At 35.6% G+C, this 14,620-nt stretch overlaps 1 protein-coding gene across 2 annotated transcripts in view; it reads left to right on the top strand.

The window, feature by feature from the left end:
- Tmem63 (transmembrane protein 63) overlaps window positions 1-14,620 on the top strand; it is a 154,100-nt gene that overhangs the window by 133,897 nt on the left and 5,583 nt on the right. For both annotated transcript variants that reach the window (XM_089238706.1, XM_089238707.1), the window contains exons 20-21: window positions 4,071-4,238; window positions 13,499-13,611. In XM_089238706.1, coding sequence (XP_089094832.1) covers window positions 4,071-4,238; window positions 13,499-13,611 — 281 coding nt within the window. The remainder of the gene's footprint in view (window positions 1-4,070; window positions 4,239-13,498; window positions 13,612-14,620) is intronic.

Below are 14,620 nucleotides of genomic sequence, written 5' to 3'. Positions count from 1 at the left end.
ATCCTGATATTCCCTCATCCGGGTCGTAACTGGAGCTTTTGTCAGGAGGGGCACCCCCTCCCTCCATGAAACTTCACAGTTGCATAACAGTTTTTTATGAAAAAACTATTCTTTTTGCTTTGCATCTTTAAATTTTTCCTCCCAGGGCTTTGCCCTCCTCCACTCTAGTTCTGTCCCTTTCCCCATTACTTGTTATTCAAAAAGTAAATTTCTGTTCAATTTTTGAAGCTAAATTTGTAAATGAAGCCAAAAGGGTCATTTACTTAGTCAAAAGCCATGGTTCTTAACCAGGCGTCCTTGGAGAGACTTCAGAGGGTCTGTGAGCTTCAATGAGAAATTAATTAATTCATTGTTTTTACATTGCTATATAGGCTGCTCCAAATTGTTTGCACAGCAGATATCTCTGCACCCATTGACTTTAGAAACATACTTTCAGTTACAAAAGTTTTCAAATAATATAGTGTACTTAAAATATCAAAATTGGTTTGAAAGATTGTGTACATACAAAAATGAAGAAATTAACTTTTTATACAGTCCCAAGTGTTTCAAACTTCCAATTATTGTAGAACCTGCTTTGAAAAATCATTTGCGAAAAATTTCATATTTTTAAAGGCAATACTTATAGAGATATTAAAATGTATAAAATTATTGTTTTAGCAATTTATCACTGTGTTGGCAAGTTTTCATTGCCTCAAAAGTCCATATTTAGGGACTGCACCCAAATAGAATGAACTCAACAATTTTGGTGTTTTTTTCAATTCATAACAATGACATTTTTCTACAATTGTGGAATTGTGAATCTTGCCCTCAATCATTGGTAATAAATGCTGAAAACTTCTCAAAGTCTAATATCCTTATTGATATTGCATTTGAAATTATGAATTTTTTTGTAAATGACTTCTCAAAGCTGCATTAATTGGAAGTTTTAGCACACAAGGTCTACATAAAAAGTGAACTTTTCTATCTCTTTATATATACAAGCCCTTGGGAAATTTAAGAGTAAATTGTTGAGTAACCATGTGTCATTTAAAAACTTTTTTCAATCGGAAGTATGTCTAAAGTCAATGGTTGCCGAGATATGTGCAAACAATTTGGGGCAGCCTGCATACAGAAGAAAATTTTGTAAAGAGGTCTGTGTGGACTCCCATCTTACTGACACAAAGTGTGGAGCGCAAAACGTTAAGAGCCTCTAGTCAAACCCCTTTCAATGAAAACACTGAAAGGGAAAAATAAAAGAAGTCATCAAAAAATTATTTAAAAAGTATAAAATTTTAACTGATATAAAAAATGGAAGTTCTAAAAAGTTTCAAGCCTTAGTAGAAAAACTCATTTTCAAATTGCCCTCCTCAGAAATTGAATTTTCCCCTTATGGGGGTGTGAGCCCCACATTGAGAATTAAAATAATTCCTTAGACTAAAAATTAATTACAAACAAGATTTCAAAAAACATCATTGTACACAGATTTGTTGTTATATACTGAGCATCATTGTAGCAAGGTTCGACTGTATAAAGCAGGAATGAATGAGTAAAAATGAAACGGTGAACCACTCATGGCCCGGTTCGACTGATGCCCGGACCCGGTACCAGGCTGCGGCCCGACTGACGAGAAACACTTGTATAAAGCAAATACAAATACAATGCCACAACAGGCAAAATTCCCAACGAGGTGGCTGATAAAAAGATGCCCATAAAAATATGGATGTCATATATTTCAAAAATATAGTAACCCAATTAAAAATGCAATTAACAAAAATTGTAAACAATATATACACATGATAAAATATTATACAATGCCCATAAAGAATAATTATGGTTGTCTTTTTCTAAGTATGGATAGCTTCTCAATTTACCCCAACATGTCTATCGTATTTCTTTTTAAACGTGTCAATTGTGTTACAATTTACTACCTCCGGGGGTAAGCTATTCTATTTATTAACAACCCTATTAGAGAAAAATTCCCTGCGACACCATAACCTTGAATTGTCCCTCACCAATCGATACTGGTGTCCCCTTGTAAAAGCAGTCGATTGGCGGTGTACTAAAATTTCATGGTCCATCCTATCCATCCCATTGAAAATTTTGAACACTTCGATCATATCTCCTTGACACCTGCGTTCATCCAATGTAAACATATTCAAAAAATGAAGTCTCTCTTCGTAACTCAAGCCCTGTGTGCCAATAGGGACACGCGTAGCTCTTCTCTGCACCCCTTCAACCAAGTCTATGTCCCTCTGTAGGTATGGTCTCCGAAACCTTACAGCATACTCCAGTCCAGGACGAACTAAACCTCGAAAAAGCGGAAGAATGACTTTAGGAGAACGCGAAGAGACCTTTTTGAAAATGAGACCAAGCATTCTATTCACTTTTTTGACCACCGCTGAACATTGTTCAGAAAACCTAAGCCGCTCGTCAATGAGAATTCCCAAATCGGTGACCCTAGTTGCATCCGGGATAGTGACACCATTCAACTCGTAAGAGAACCGTTGGTTGTTCGAACCAAAATGAGCGACCATGCACTTATCAACGCTAAACGTCATGCTCCATTCATTTGCCCATACTGCAATCCTGTTTAAGTTGGTCTGGAGCAACTCCCTATCCTTTTGATTCCCAATTACCCCCGTTAGTTTCACATCATCTGCGTATTTGCTAGTAATCCCATCGATACCCTGATCGAGTTTATCGATAAAAAGTGAAAAAGTATAGGGCAAAGGACACTTCCTTGAGGAACTCCACTTGTGACGTCTGTCCAACCAGAGAATTCCCCGTTCACCATTACTCGTTGCAACCTATCTCTTAACCACGATTCCATCCAATTCAGCTAGTTGCGCCCAAGTCCAATCTCGTGTAAATGCTTCAAGAGTTTAATATGTTATGACCCGATCAAATGCCTTGTGGAAATCAAGGTAAACAACATCAACATTTTTGCTCTTACCCAAAGCCTTAGTCACGTGATCATAGAAGCAAAGGAGGTTAGTTACACACGACTTCCCCTTCCTGAACCCATGCTGATTATCCGACAATACATTATTCTCGTCTATCCACTTCACAAACTGCCTTTTGATTATAATTTCCAAAATTTTCGAGTGGGAACTCGTCAAACTCACTGGACGATAATTGGACACAGCTTCTCTACTACTCTTCTTAAATATCGGAACAACGTTAGCAAGTTTCCAATCTCTTGGGGCGATACCCTCAGCAACACTACTCCTGTATATCTGAGCGACTGGGCCCAACAATTCATTAGCACATTCCCTGAAGACCCTGGGATAGATATCTCCTGGTGCTTTGCTTGCACATACATTTCTTAGAAGATTTAGGACCTCCACGTCTTCTACTTGAATATCGTTGATGGTTTTATTACTCCATGCAACACCCGTATATCGAATATCATTATCTTCATTAAAAACCGACGCGAAAAAGTCATTGAAAGCACTACACACATGCCTACATTGCTCTCTAACCTAGAGCCGCCTATCGAGAGGGGGCCAACTGTCCCCTTACATCCATTATTGACATATCGAAAAAATGATTTTGGGTCAGAGCCAATGTTATCTGCCAACCTAGACTTTAGTTAGCTGAGTAATTCATTGAAATATAATTTGCTCTGAATGTATGTGGCACGAGAGATATTGAGAATTTTTTACAACTATATAGCAAGTGTTATATCATGCATTTCTCTCCATGTGCTGCAAGAGTTTCGCAGTAGAAAGAATCACCCAGATGCCAGAAATACAATGAAAAATAAGGGTTTTGTCCCATAAAATAAAGGACATATATTCGCTATGCTTTTTCTCCACTAATTTGCCATCCTTAACATATTCTAACCATACAGTTTTTTGAATTTGCAAGAAACAGAAGCGATTCGTATTTGTCCATTACAATTTCACAACAAAGCATCAAGAATTTGTCTTAAATATAGCATGTAAATTATGCTTTTCAGTAAAATGATATTTTATTTTGAGCTGTGATGATCTCTTACAACAAAAATCCTTATTGAAAATTCTAGTTCTTTTCATAGAAAACAGAAAGATAAGAGTATTTCTTAATAATAATGTTTAAATGCATTCCAGGTGTACTGTGCTTGTGTATGAAACATTGCATCGATCGCCACAATATTTTCTATGTATATGGCTCGTCCAAAATAAGTGCAAACATCCATTCAGCTGCTATCAATTTTGTTGTGATTGCACTTATTGTGATGCAGATTTGTTTATTCTTTTTTCTTTTCGTGAGAAATGGTAAGCATGTATGTTTAGCTTACTGAATAATAATTTTTATGTGATAAATGTATGAATCAATATTATATATTATGTAGTTATTCCTTCATGCATTTCTCTCTATGTGTCACAAGAGTTTCCCAGTAGAAAGAATCCCGCAGGTGCCAGAAATACAACGGAAAATAAGGGTTTTGTCCCATGAAATAAAAGAGAGATATTCACTGTATGCTTTTTCTCCACAAATTGGCTATCTTTAACATATTGCTCTAAATCCATGCCTGCTGTGAATGGCTAGAAAGTGCTACCTGTTACTACAAAATATAACTAGTCTGATGATATTTCTTGCATTTAATAAAATTCTCTCTTTCTCTGAAAACTGTATAGGTGATTCTCTTCAAATCATTAAATGTTTACTTTTTCTGATACTTTTGGATCACCTGGTGATAAAGGAACACCTGTTGCGATTGGGAAAAGACAAAATCTGCACTGCTTTAAAAGCATCAAATCACTACCTGTTGAAAAAACTGTAAAAGCTTGTTTTTGATTGATGACATAAAATTTATGAATACAGTAAAACCTTGATATAATGATACTCTATGAACCAAGAAAAAATATCCTTGTAGAGGGATTATTGTTATATCAAGAGGCAGCAGTTTATACATTATACAGGGTTCGTACGGTGCTTAAAAACTCCTTAACCAGCTGAGGGGCCGCGACGCATATGTGAGTCAAAACTCTAGTGTACCAAAAGGGGCAGCAACTCACATATGCGTTCACCAAAAATGGTTTCGAAAGTGCCAGGAACGCACATCTGCGTTGGAGAAAAACAGTTCCTTCCCCCCATATCTTTTGTATTGCACCGGACACTAATACTGCCATGCCATACGCCCCTTTCCTTACTCCATTTTTAATCTTTCAGACTGCCCCTCACTTGAAGATCTCTAAAATAAAAGGACACGAGAAAAGAAGAGTTGTGGGGCACATGTACCTTCCTACACATTGATAACACAAATACTCATACATAAACAAACACAAATGAACAATTGAGTGTTGTTTGACATCGGTTTTCTTCGAAGATTATCACAAAGACTACTTTGGGTTGGGGAGGTATTAGGAACTCAGCAGTGAAATAGAAGCATTCTTGGATATCAGATAATTCCCGTCAACAAAGGGAAACGGATTTTCTTGTAAAAGGCCTTGATAGACTAGCATATTTCATTCTGTCAATTTATCAATGTCGCCAATTTTTATTAGACGTTGTGTTTATCATAGAAATTTTATGCAACCTTTCAAAAATTGTGTATTGCAATTGAAAATTAAATACCAATAGCAAAGCAATAAAATCATGAGCGGAAACAGAGGGGACTGGTCGCCTCTTCCGAGTGGCGTACGAAGGATCAACTTTCGGGAGAGGCATAAAAGACTTTGAGGGGCTGGGGCACAAAAATATTCTTCCTGAGAAATTCTGAGTTACTACTCTTCAAAAAGCATTTATATTAACAGAAATTGGTAAATATAACATATAACGATTATTTTCTTTTGATATTTCAATTCTTTTACATAAATTTAGTGAAACTTTCATAGGCGGCCAACCGTATTCTCTGGCCAACTTACCTTTGCAGCAAGTTTTTCTTGGAACGGAAAATAGGCTCCATAGACATAATACAAAAATAACCCCTATTTCACAGCCACCTCTGTATGCGATCAGCGGCCAACCTGTCGTCTTAGAGGAGTTTCACTGTATAATTTCTTTTTCCTAATTTTTAATGAGCTTGGGGGGTTGGTGCACGGGTCCCAGCCTCCCTGCCCCTACCGCCCTCCGTTTCCCCAAAAATAAATCTGCATTATTGTAGGCGGAGAGTGGAGGAGGAAAATCCGCCGCCGCCCTCGTTCGAAGCGCCTGCATCTGCTTATGAATGAAATACAGTGTGAATCTTCTCTCTTGCGGACACCCTGCGGAACAAAACAACTTGTCCGTAAAAGAGGAGTGACCGTAAAGAAGGAGTTTTTCATTTGTGATTGAGAAATTACTCTTTGAAAAAAATTCATCAGTTGAACATCGGTGCAAAGGGTCCGTAGGTGGATCCTTTGATCTCAGATTTATTTTTCTTGTAATCTTGCACATAGTCATGAGCAGAGATACGGAAGTTCACGGGGGGGGGGGGTTCAACATAATTTTTAGGAATTTATTCAGGTTAGCTTTGCATGAGATAAGTAGACCATTCTTCAAATACAGATAAATACCCCGTATTACCTGTACAAAATACATTCCTATTCATTGTACTAGCAAGTTTGAAAGATACTTAACGTCAGTATCAGCAAGTGAAAGAGATAAAGATTTTCCTTTCCCCTCTAAATCCTCTTCCACAGTAAGAGTTGGAATTCTTTTTTTTCCTCCTCTTATTGTTAGCTAAAATTGTTTCTTTCCTGATAAGAAACTATCTCAAAAACGGTTATTCAGTTGCCTATCATTAATTGACTGCTTCATCACCTTCATTTTCACTTGCGACAATATTGAAACAAAGTAAAAAAAAAAGTGAGTGACAGAGAAGAGTTTTTTTATCAAGCTCAGAAAATTAATCATCCGTTTCTGAGTCGGAAGAGGAAGACATAAATGATGTAATATGGACTGGTGCAAACTTATGCAAGAAATCCTCGAGAAATATGCCAGAATATTATTAATATTGCAAATTTGCCGCTAGTTCTCAATGCCTTGCAATACGGAACATTTTACTGAATTTTTGTAGCCTACTGTATTTTTATGGGGACTTTTTCTCATTCTTTTATTTTTCTACTATCGGTTCAATTCACAAATTTAATAATTGCTACTTCAGGTGTCTTTCTTATATTCATTATAATTTTCAAGTACTTCGTTTACCCCACATCTGTATGTTAGAGAAAATACTTCATTGAAAAGCTATCAAAATTCATTTTGTGCGAATGGTATGAACTCATATGTATATGTTCCAGTAAATGTTAAAAATTGGTGATTACCCATAATCGCCAGTTATTATGCGTAATCACCAATTGCGTCGGTATAAAGTAGATTAATTTTCCTACATTTATCACTTTTATCAGTGATTACGCATAATTCCCGAATGTAGTTGATAAATAACATAAATATGGAACAAATCATGCCGAAATATCCCCAAATTCATATCTCCGTGATGGGAGGAATTAAATTAAATGAAAATAATGTTGTAATGATAAAAACATATAAATTATTATCTATCTTGTAATGTTAGCTATCGTTAGAATGTTACCTTTAGAATGTTGGAATTACCTTTTGTGTGAGACAATATACTAGGGAAAACAACATGAGCATACCAAAAATTAGAAGAGAACAACAGCTAGATGCGTTTCGGAACTGTATGAAGTTCCTTCTTCAGTAGGAGAAACAAATAGTGGAAAAACAAAATAACCTTTATTGCAGGAGTTACTCACTGTTCAAGACAAAGAGTCGGACTTTTTGACTCTCTGTCTTGAACATCGGTATTTTTCTATTTATCACCGGTAAATGTGATAAATTCGGAAAATTTAAAAAATTTATCAAAATAGTCTGGAATTATGCATAATAACCGAATTTTTCGCATTTACCATAAAATATATATGGGGGGCACAGGTAACGGTACGCACGGCATTTTACTGGCGAACGTTGTCACTAGAGGCATACTCCCAATTGGAAAAAGTATCCAAATAGCGAGCATTACTCAGATACGTCATTCATGTTTCAAAGGGTTGTTAATTACTAAAATAAAACACATTAATTTTATTCGGACACCCTGTGAACGAAAATCAAATTAAAAAGTTGTACCCTGTCTGTGTATCTCTCTACTGCAGATAACAAAAACAAATTCCACGTTTCCACGTGGTAAAACAGTTTACCCACATTCCAATGCAATTTTTCCCCAACATTCCCCCATTTTTCTAATTCAAATATCTCAGTGAATATTCCACTTAGAAACGTGAATTTTTTTGACATCATAAGGAGAGTCAGGGCAACAACTTTCTAGTTGGGTTTTTGTTCATAGTATGTCCGTATAGAAAGTTAAATTTTATATTTTAATAACTATAGTACCCCTTGCAACATGAATGCGTGTCTGTGCATTCACGACTTCAGTAAATTTACAAATTTAAATAAAGCCTCGTTGAAAAAAACGGAAAAAATTGTATAAAAAAATAATCGGAACAAAAATTACAGGAATGTCCCGTAATAGGGGACACATGTGGTCCGAAAAATTGTATGAGACATTTCAATGGTCCTTGGGTTCAGAAAGGTTGAGAAACGCCGAATTAAAAAATTTGAGTCTTGAAAACGGAAATGACATAGCATTAAATTAAATTGGAGTTTTTTTTACTTTTTTTAGCCGTAACACAAATCCAACAGAATGATCAACTTTAGAAGCCCTATATTTGAATCTGAAAGCGCCTATTAAATAACAATACAAACGCCTATAAAAAAAGTTTGTACACACCTATACAAACAAAATGTTCGATTTTCATTATTTGTGAAGTTAGTGGAACAGCAAATATAAGGTATATTTATAATTTAGATGGATTTGTACGACCCATTTCTGAAGCCGATGCGATAAGAACCCCTAAAATAGATTGATGATCTAAAAAAAATCAAGCATAAATTATACATTCAAGATCTATACACACTTTTCCTCCTTTATTTGTTTAACACCGAAATTATAAATTATCTCATATGCAGAACACCTAAAATACAAATTTTTCAGCATATTTCCCTCATCTATATTTCTGAATAGTTAAACTCAAACAAGTAAATAACTCTCTACTCTGTCAGTACGATTGAGCAGGTTTGACGAAAATCCAGAGATGCACTTCTTTAGGTTCAGCCTAAAGAATAGAGCCATTAAGTGGGCGTTACACAAATGCCACTTCAGTCAAATCCCTAGCACCCCTTGCTCGATGTCCTGCGGAGCAGAAGGGGGGAAAGCATTTTCTAGCTGGCCACTTTTGAAAACATTTTGTTGAAGGTAGAGTGGTTTTTTTTTTTTTCAAACCATTTTGTGAATCTTCTGTGATCCTCAGAGGGTTAAAGAGTCATTAATTTTCATTTCTGTTTTAAGGGCCCTTAAAAACTCCTTAATAATGAGTGCTAAATCACCAAACATCGTGTTGAATGTCTTGAAATTTGCTCCTATTTTGCAACAATTTCTTTCTGAGTATAACTGAAAAACAAGAAGTAAAATTGAAAACTTAATTTTAAAGAATTTGTGTATGTGTTGATCCACTTTGAGCGTGAGGTGAATAAAGAGTTGCTGCAAATATAAATAATTTTGTAAGAAAAATCTTTGTCAGCTGTGGTTTTTTATTTTGAATAATTGAGAGGGAATCAATATCACTTAGAATTTTTATAATTTATGTGATGCTGTTATGAGTTATATTGTTGACCGAAACTTGAAGGTTTTAGAACACTTTGGTGACAACAGAAAAGTATGGATTATCTGTATGTGAATTGATTATTTTATGAATTCTTATGATGCTGGGTAACAAATCAAAAGTTTTGGGCATCTTTTTCTCAGCCACCTCATTGAGCATTTTGCCTGTTGTGGCGTTGTATTTGTAATTTCTGAACCGCTTCTATGTTTATATTTTTGAGAAGAGGGAAAATTTGTTAAAAATAAATTTGCATATGTGCCCCACTTTTTTTTTCTTTGCTGTAAAACTTGTAAGTTATGAAGCTTTCCATGACTCCTTAAAAACTGTTTGAAAACTCCTTAAAAAGTCCTCAAAAACTCCTTAATTTTTATCTAGGAAATTTTGTATGAACTCTGTTATAGCATAGTTTCCCGAACTTTTTGTTGCAACGCCTCTCTTCAAAAAATGTTTTCTCTTCGCCCCCAACTCAAGCCAACCAATAATAGCCTACACTAAACCTAAAGCTTCTACCACCCCCTCAACCTTTCCATTGCCTCCCAGGGGGCAATATTGTCCACTTACGGAAACATTGCATTAGAGCAGTGGTTCTCAATCTTTTTTAGCTTATGGCCCACTTTGAACCACGTTTTCTTCTCGTGGCCCCCCTCGTCTTACCTAAGGCCCCCCCCCCCACCCTCATGAAGGAACGAAACACTTTATACTTACTGAATTTAGTTTAGTCCAAACTAAATTTTTATAATGAACAAAATTTTTATAGATAAGATCAATTTAAGTGGGGGAAGGGGAGATTGCCACCTTTCTTAAGGAACAAATTATATGGGAATAATAGGTATGTGCGAAATGCTGGACGATCCAATGAACCTATACAATAAATCGCTTCTACCGACACATCATTATGTGTCTGCATCTTACCGTGGGCTGAAGTTCAGTGAACTTCCTTCTTTTGGGGGTTCTATGCATGGCCGTCTCACTTTAATGATTCCCCGGGCAAAATTATATTCTGGAGCTTATATATTTACGCTCAAAAATTATTGTACCATATGTGACCATAAAGGGCCTCCATGAGCATCCCAAGCCATGCCCACATGGGTTTAGATGGCTCCTGCTTCATGGACAGCTGGATTCTGAAAGTTTAGTCACTTTTTCCCCTAACATATTTCACTTGAAAATTTGTATATAATTTATAGTTATAATTTCTTCATATCTCTCTGTGGGCCCCCTTCACCACTTGTCATGACTTCCCCTTTCATCTGATTTTCACTCGTGGCCCCCCTTAGAATATCCCAGGACCTCAAGGGGGCCATATGGCCCCAGGTTGAGAAACACTGCATTAGAGTATATGAGTATAGACATTTCCAAATGAAATGACTTAGAAAAATATTGTTGCAGTGAAATTTTGCTACATTGTTTTTTTTTTCTAAATTGTACAAATGCTGACAACTTTGAAAACTATTAGCATAAACACAAATAATATCAGTAAAATCAATTTAGCGAAAATTTATTCATTGTTGGTATATATCACATACTGTAATAAATTTTCAAAATTCTTCATAAGATACCAACCAAAAACTCTATTTTCATTCTTTTTTAAATTTAATTATCTACTGCATAAGCTTATTTTGTCTGTGACAATCTCAATAATGCACTTTATGAATGTATACAACTTCTGTATAAGCTCGAGTTTCCAGACCTTACTTACAACATACACGTCTCAACCAATAAGGGGGTATGTTATAAGTAGAGCCTAGAAGTTCAGGCAAAATGCCATAAATGTCTATTTTTTCCTGTTTTCAAACTCTTTTTTTGCAAAAACACATTTTTTGAATTTTTCCTGTCATAAATGCCTATTTTAAACATTTTTTTAAGTTTGCTTGTGAATTGTAAAGGCCTTATTCTACAGAATTTAAATATTTTGAGCATATAGAACTTCAAGACTTGATCTCTAATTCTTGGTATTATTTTCAGAAAGCCCCGACCTCCAGCCCTATTTAAATGTAAATAAGTACAAGTGCTTAAGAGATAGAAATCTTGGTATTGCCCTGCATCAACTTTGCTTTAGAGTGGTGGTATTAGACATGACTGCTTTTGTTTCAGGCAAACATAGCTATGTATGAAAAGCTGAGAAAAATTAGAAGTTTCTTTCTTCTTATAACATATCTTGCTCATGCATTGGACTGCATAGTTGTGATCACTGCCCCAAGATGTCATCAGTTAACATCTTGGCTCACCCAGGCCATGCAAGAGTTGAGGGGCTCTGGCCATATTGTATCCCGGGGGGGGGGGGGTTATTTTTTTACAACACAAATGCACTGCAAACAACCATGGCAAGTTACTTTAGGTATTTAGTGTTCATTGAATTGACCAAAGATACTGACAGGTGCGGCACATCAGGCCCTGCCCTTGAAGTATGTCTACATATGTGATAATATGGAACAGGTGCTGTATAATCCAGAGATTGGCGATTTCTGGCGACTTTTTTTTTCGCCAAACATGTTTGACGACCCGATCAAAAGTTGCCAAGGCCGTTAGACACTGCTGACGCCGAAAAAAAAAAATTGTCAGCATGGAAAACAATAATAAAAACCCATTCAAATATGAAAAATATCATAAAACATAAAATATAACAGTATATTTAAATAAACAACGGTCCTGCATGTTGTATAAATAAGTATATACTAGGTATAAAAAAATTGAAACCCAGACTTTTTCTGGGTATCCAGATTCTTTTAAATAAACAACGACGATCATGCATGTTGTATAAATAAGCATATTCTAGGTATAAAAAAATTAAAACCCGGACTTTTTCCGGGTATCCGTCGCCGATCAGCAGAACTGAGAGCGTTGGCGACTTATAGCGCCCTTGGCGATCTGGACTATATTGGATTTGGCGGTCTGGATTATACAGCACCTGTACCTTCCAAATAATGTAATAAATATATGAGAATCATTTTGTAACTCGAAGAAGCCCCACAATCATTTTCTCTACGGGCTCCATGTCTGGTAATGCTGGCCCTGGAATTGACCTAATCCTGAGAGAGGGATCACAAACATTTTATTTTTGGCATAAAATCAATTTAATTTTGAAAATAATGCAGTTGTTATCATAAGTATTATACATCAATTAATGCATATTAATTGATGATGACATCCATATTTATTATGGGCATCTTTTTCTCAGCCACCTCGTTTGGGCATTTTGCTTGTTGTGGCTTTGTATTTATATTATAAGCTATAACCTCTTTACACCTGAGCTAAACCAGGGAATTAAGGAAAAGTTTTTTTATTTATTTATTTGTGTTTATTGTGCCAAAATGCCTTTTAAAAAAAATTAATTTGGGCTGATATTTTTACTAGGACCATATGAGTCGGGTACACATATGAATACCTCAGGTCAAAACTTGATAAAAGAATCATTAAGAATCATTTAAAACTGTTTAAAATGAATGAAGTGAAAAGGATAATTGAAACAGTAGACAGTAAGTGCAACCAAATTTTCGCCAGTTTTCGAACACTTAATATCTAGGCTTTTAGTTTTTCTTTTTTCCATTAATTATAAATGCCTATTTTAAGCATTTTTAATACTTTTTTGCCTACCTATTTTGGTCAATTTTAGTGCCTAAACTTCTAGGCTGTAGTTATAAGCAAACTTGGCTGCATATATATATTTTTTCTTCATTTTTTTGATTTTCTAACCAGCCACCTTGTTGGGCAATTTGCCTGTTACAGCTTGAAATTTTGTATTCAATGAATAGCTATGTATAAAATATGTGAAAGAAAGTGATCAAGTTATTCATTCCTACCAACTCAGCAGAAGTATATAAATGAATAAAATTATATATATACTACACATGTATAATACTTTTATTTCATTGCAGGTTGGTCACAAACGTCTGCTGTATCTATTGGAATATGTGTATTCACTCTGATGGTTTTTGTTACACAGATGTCATTTCAGTGGTTTCAAGTGCTTAGTCCAATTGCTTATAAGGTTTCTTACTATTTCTTCTTTTTCTGTTTCTTTATATTCTATTTTAAAGTTTTTCTCCTCTTTTAGAAAAAAAGGAACCTCTTCAATTATTGACTTGAATAGCTTTTAATCTCAAACTACATTATAACCCTGCATCACAAAAACTATATTTCAAGAGTGGAACTTCAGTGATTGGAACTCCCCCTTCCCCAAATAGTTAGAACATCCTATGCTTGTATGTTTCACAGTTAAGTTTGCCATCAGTAGTTTGTTGGATGCTTTACTTACTGATTTACTCCATAAAAAACTTCTTGACTATGTTAATGCTTTCCAAAGGTTCTCAACCTTTGGAAGCCTGCTAATTTTTTTTTTTTTTTTTTGTGCACTTGAAAGGCCTGGTCATACACACAACTAACAAGAAATTACTGAGGAAAATGGAACTGCGAAGCATTCACGGCCCGGTGTGACTAGTGTATATATATCTAACATGTCCACATTATCTAGACCAGTGTTTCTCAACCGCCGGGCCATGGCCCAGTACTGGGCTCTGAGCCATGGCCCGGCGGTTGAGAAACACTGGTCTAGATAATGTGGACATGTTAGATATATAGCAGCAGATAAAAACCACCAGGGTTAAATGCCTTTTGTCTCCTTTTATAAAAAAAATAAGAATAATTATCCCCCATACCATTAGCATTGAGAGACAAAATTTTCACCTGTGGATAGTAACCTTACAGTGTATGAGCCACACAGAGAAAAAAAAAACCGGAAAAACCCTCTGCTCTGTACATGCTGCAATCATTTCTGTGAAAGATGGCTTAAAGAGACAAAACACTTTTAATGATACAAAAATTCTTTGTTTAAATCGGTTCTTCTGCTCTAAACACACCAAATATGACCTGTTTCTGCAGTAAGAGTAAGCAGTGGCTATCTTAAAAAGGTTTCATGTAATTGAAAAAATACTGATCATTGACTAGACCATTTGCTGATTCTTTTTAAAACAGGTTTCCATTTGTTCAACAGGTTTCAC

This window comes from Pholcus phalangioides, unplaced genomic scaffold, assembly GCF_987345545.1.
Source record: "Pholcus phalangioides strain wild (caught in Gottingen) unplaced genomic scaffold, Ppha-v1.0 ptg000011l_1, whole genome shotgun sequence".
Taxonomy (NCBI): domain Eukaryota; kingdom Metazoa; phylum Arthropoda; class Arachnida; order Araneae; family Pholcidae; genus Pholcus; species Pholcus phalangioides.
The sequence above is the reverse complement of the archived record's forward strand: the minus strand, read 5'-3'. Positions and strand labels throughout refer to the sequence as shown.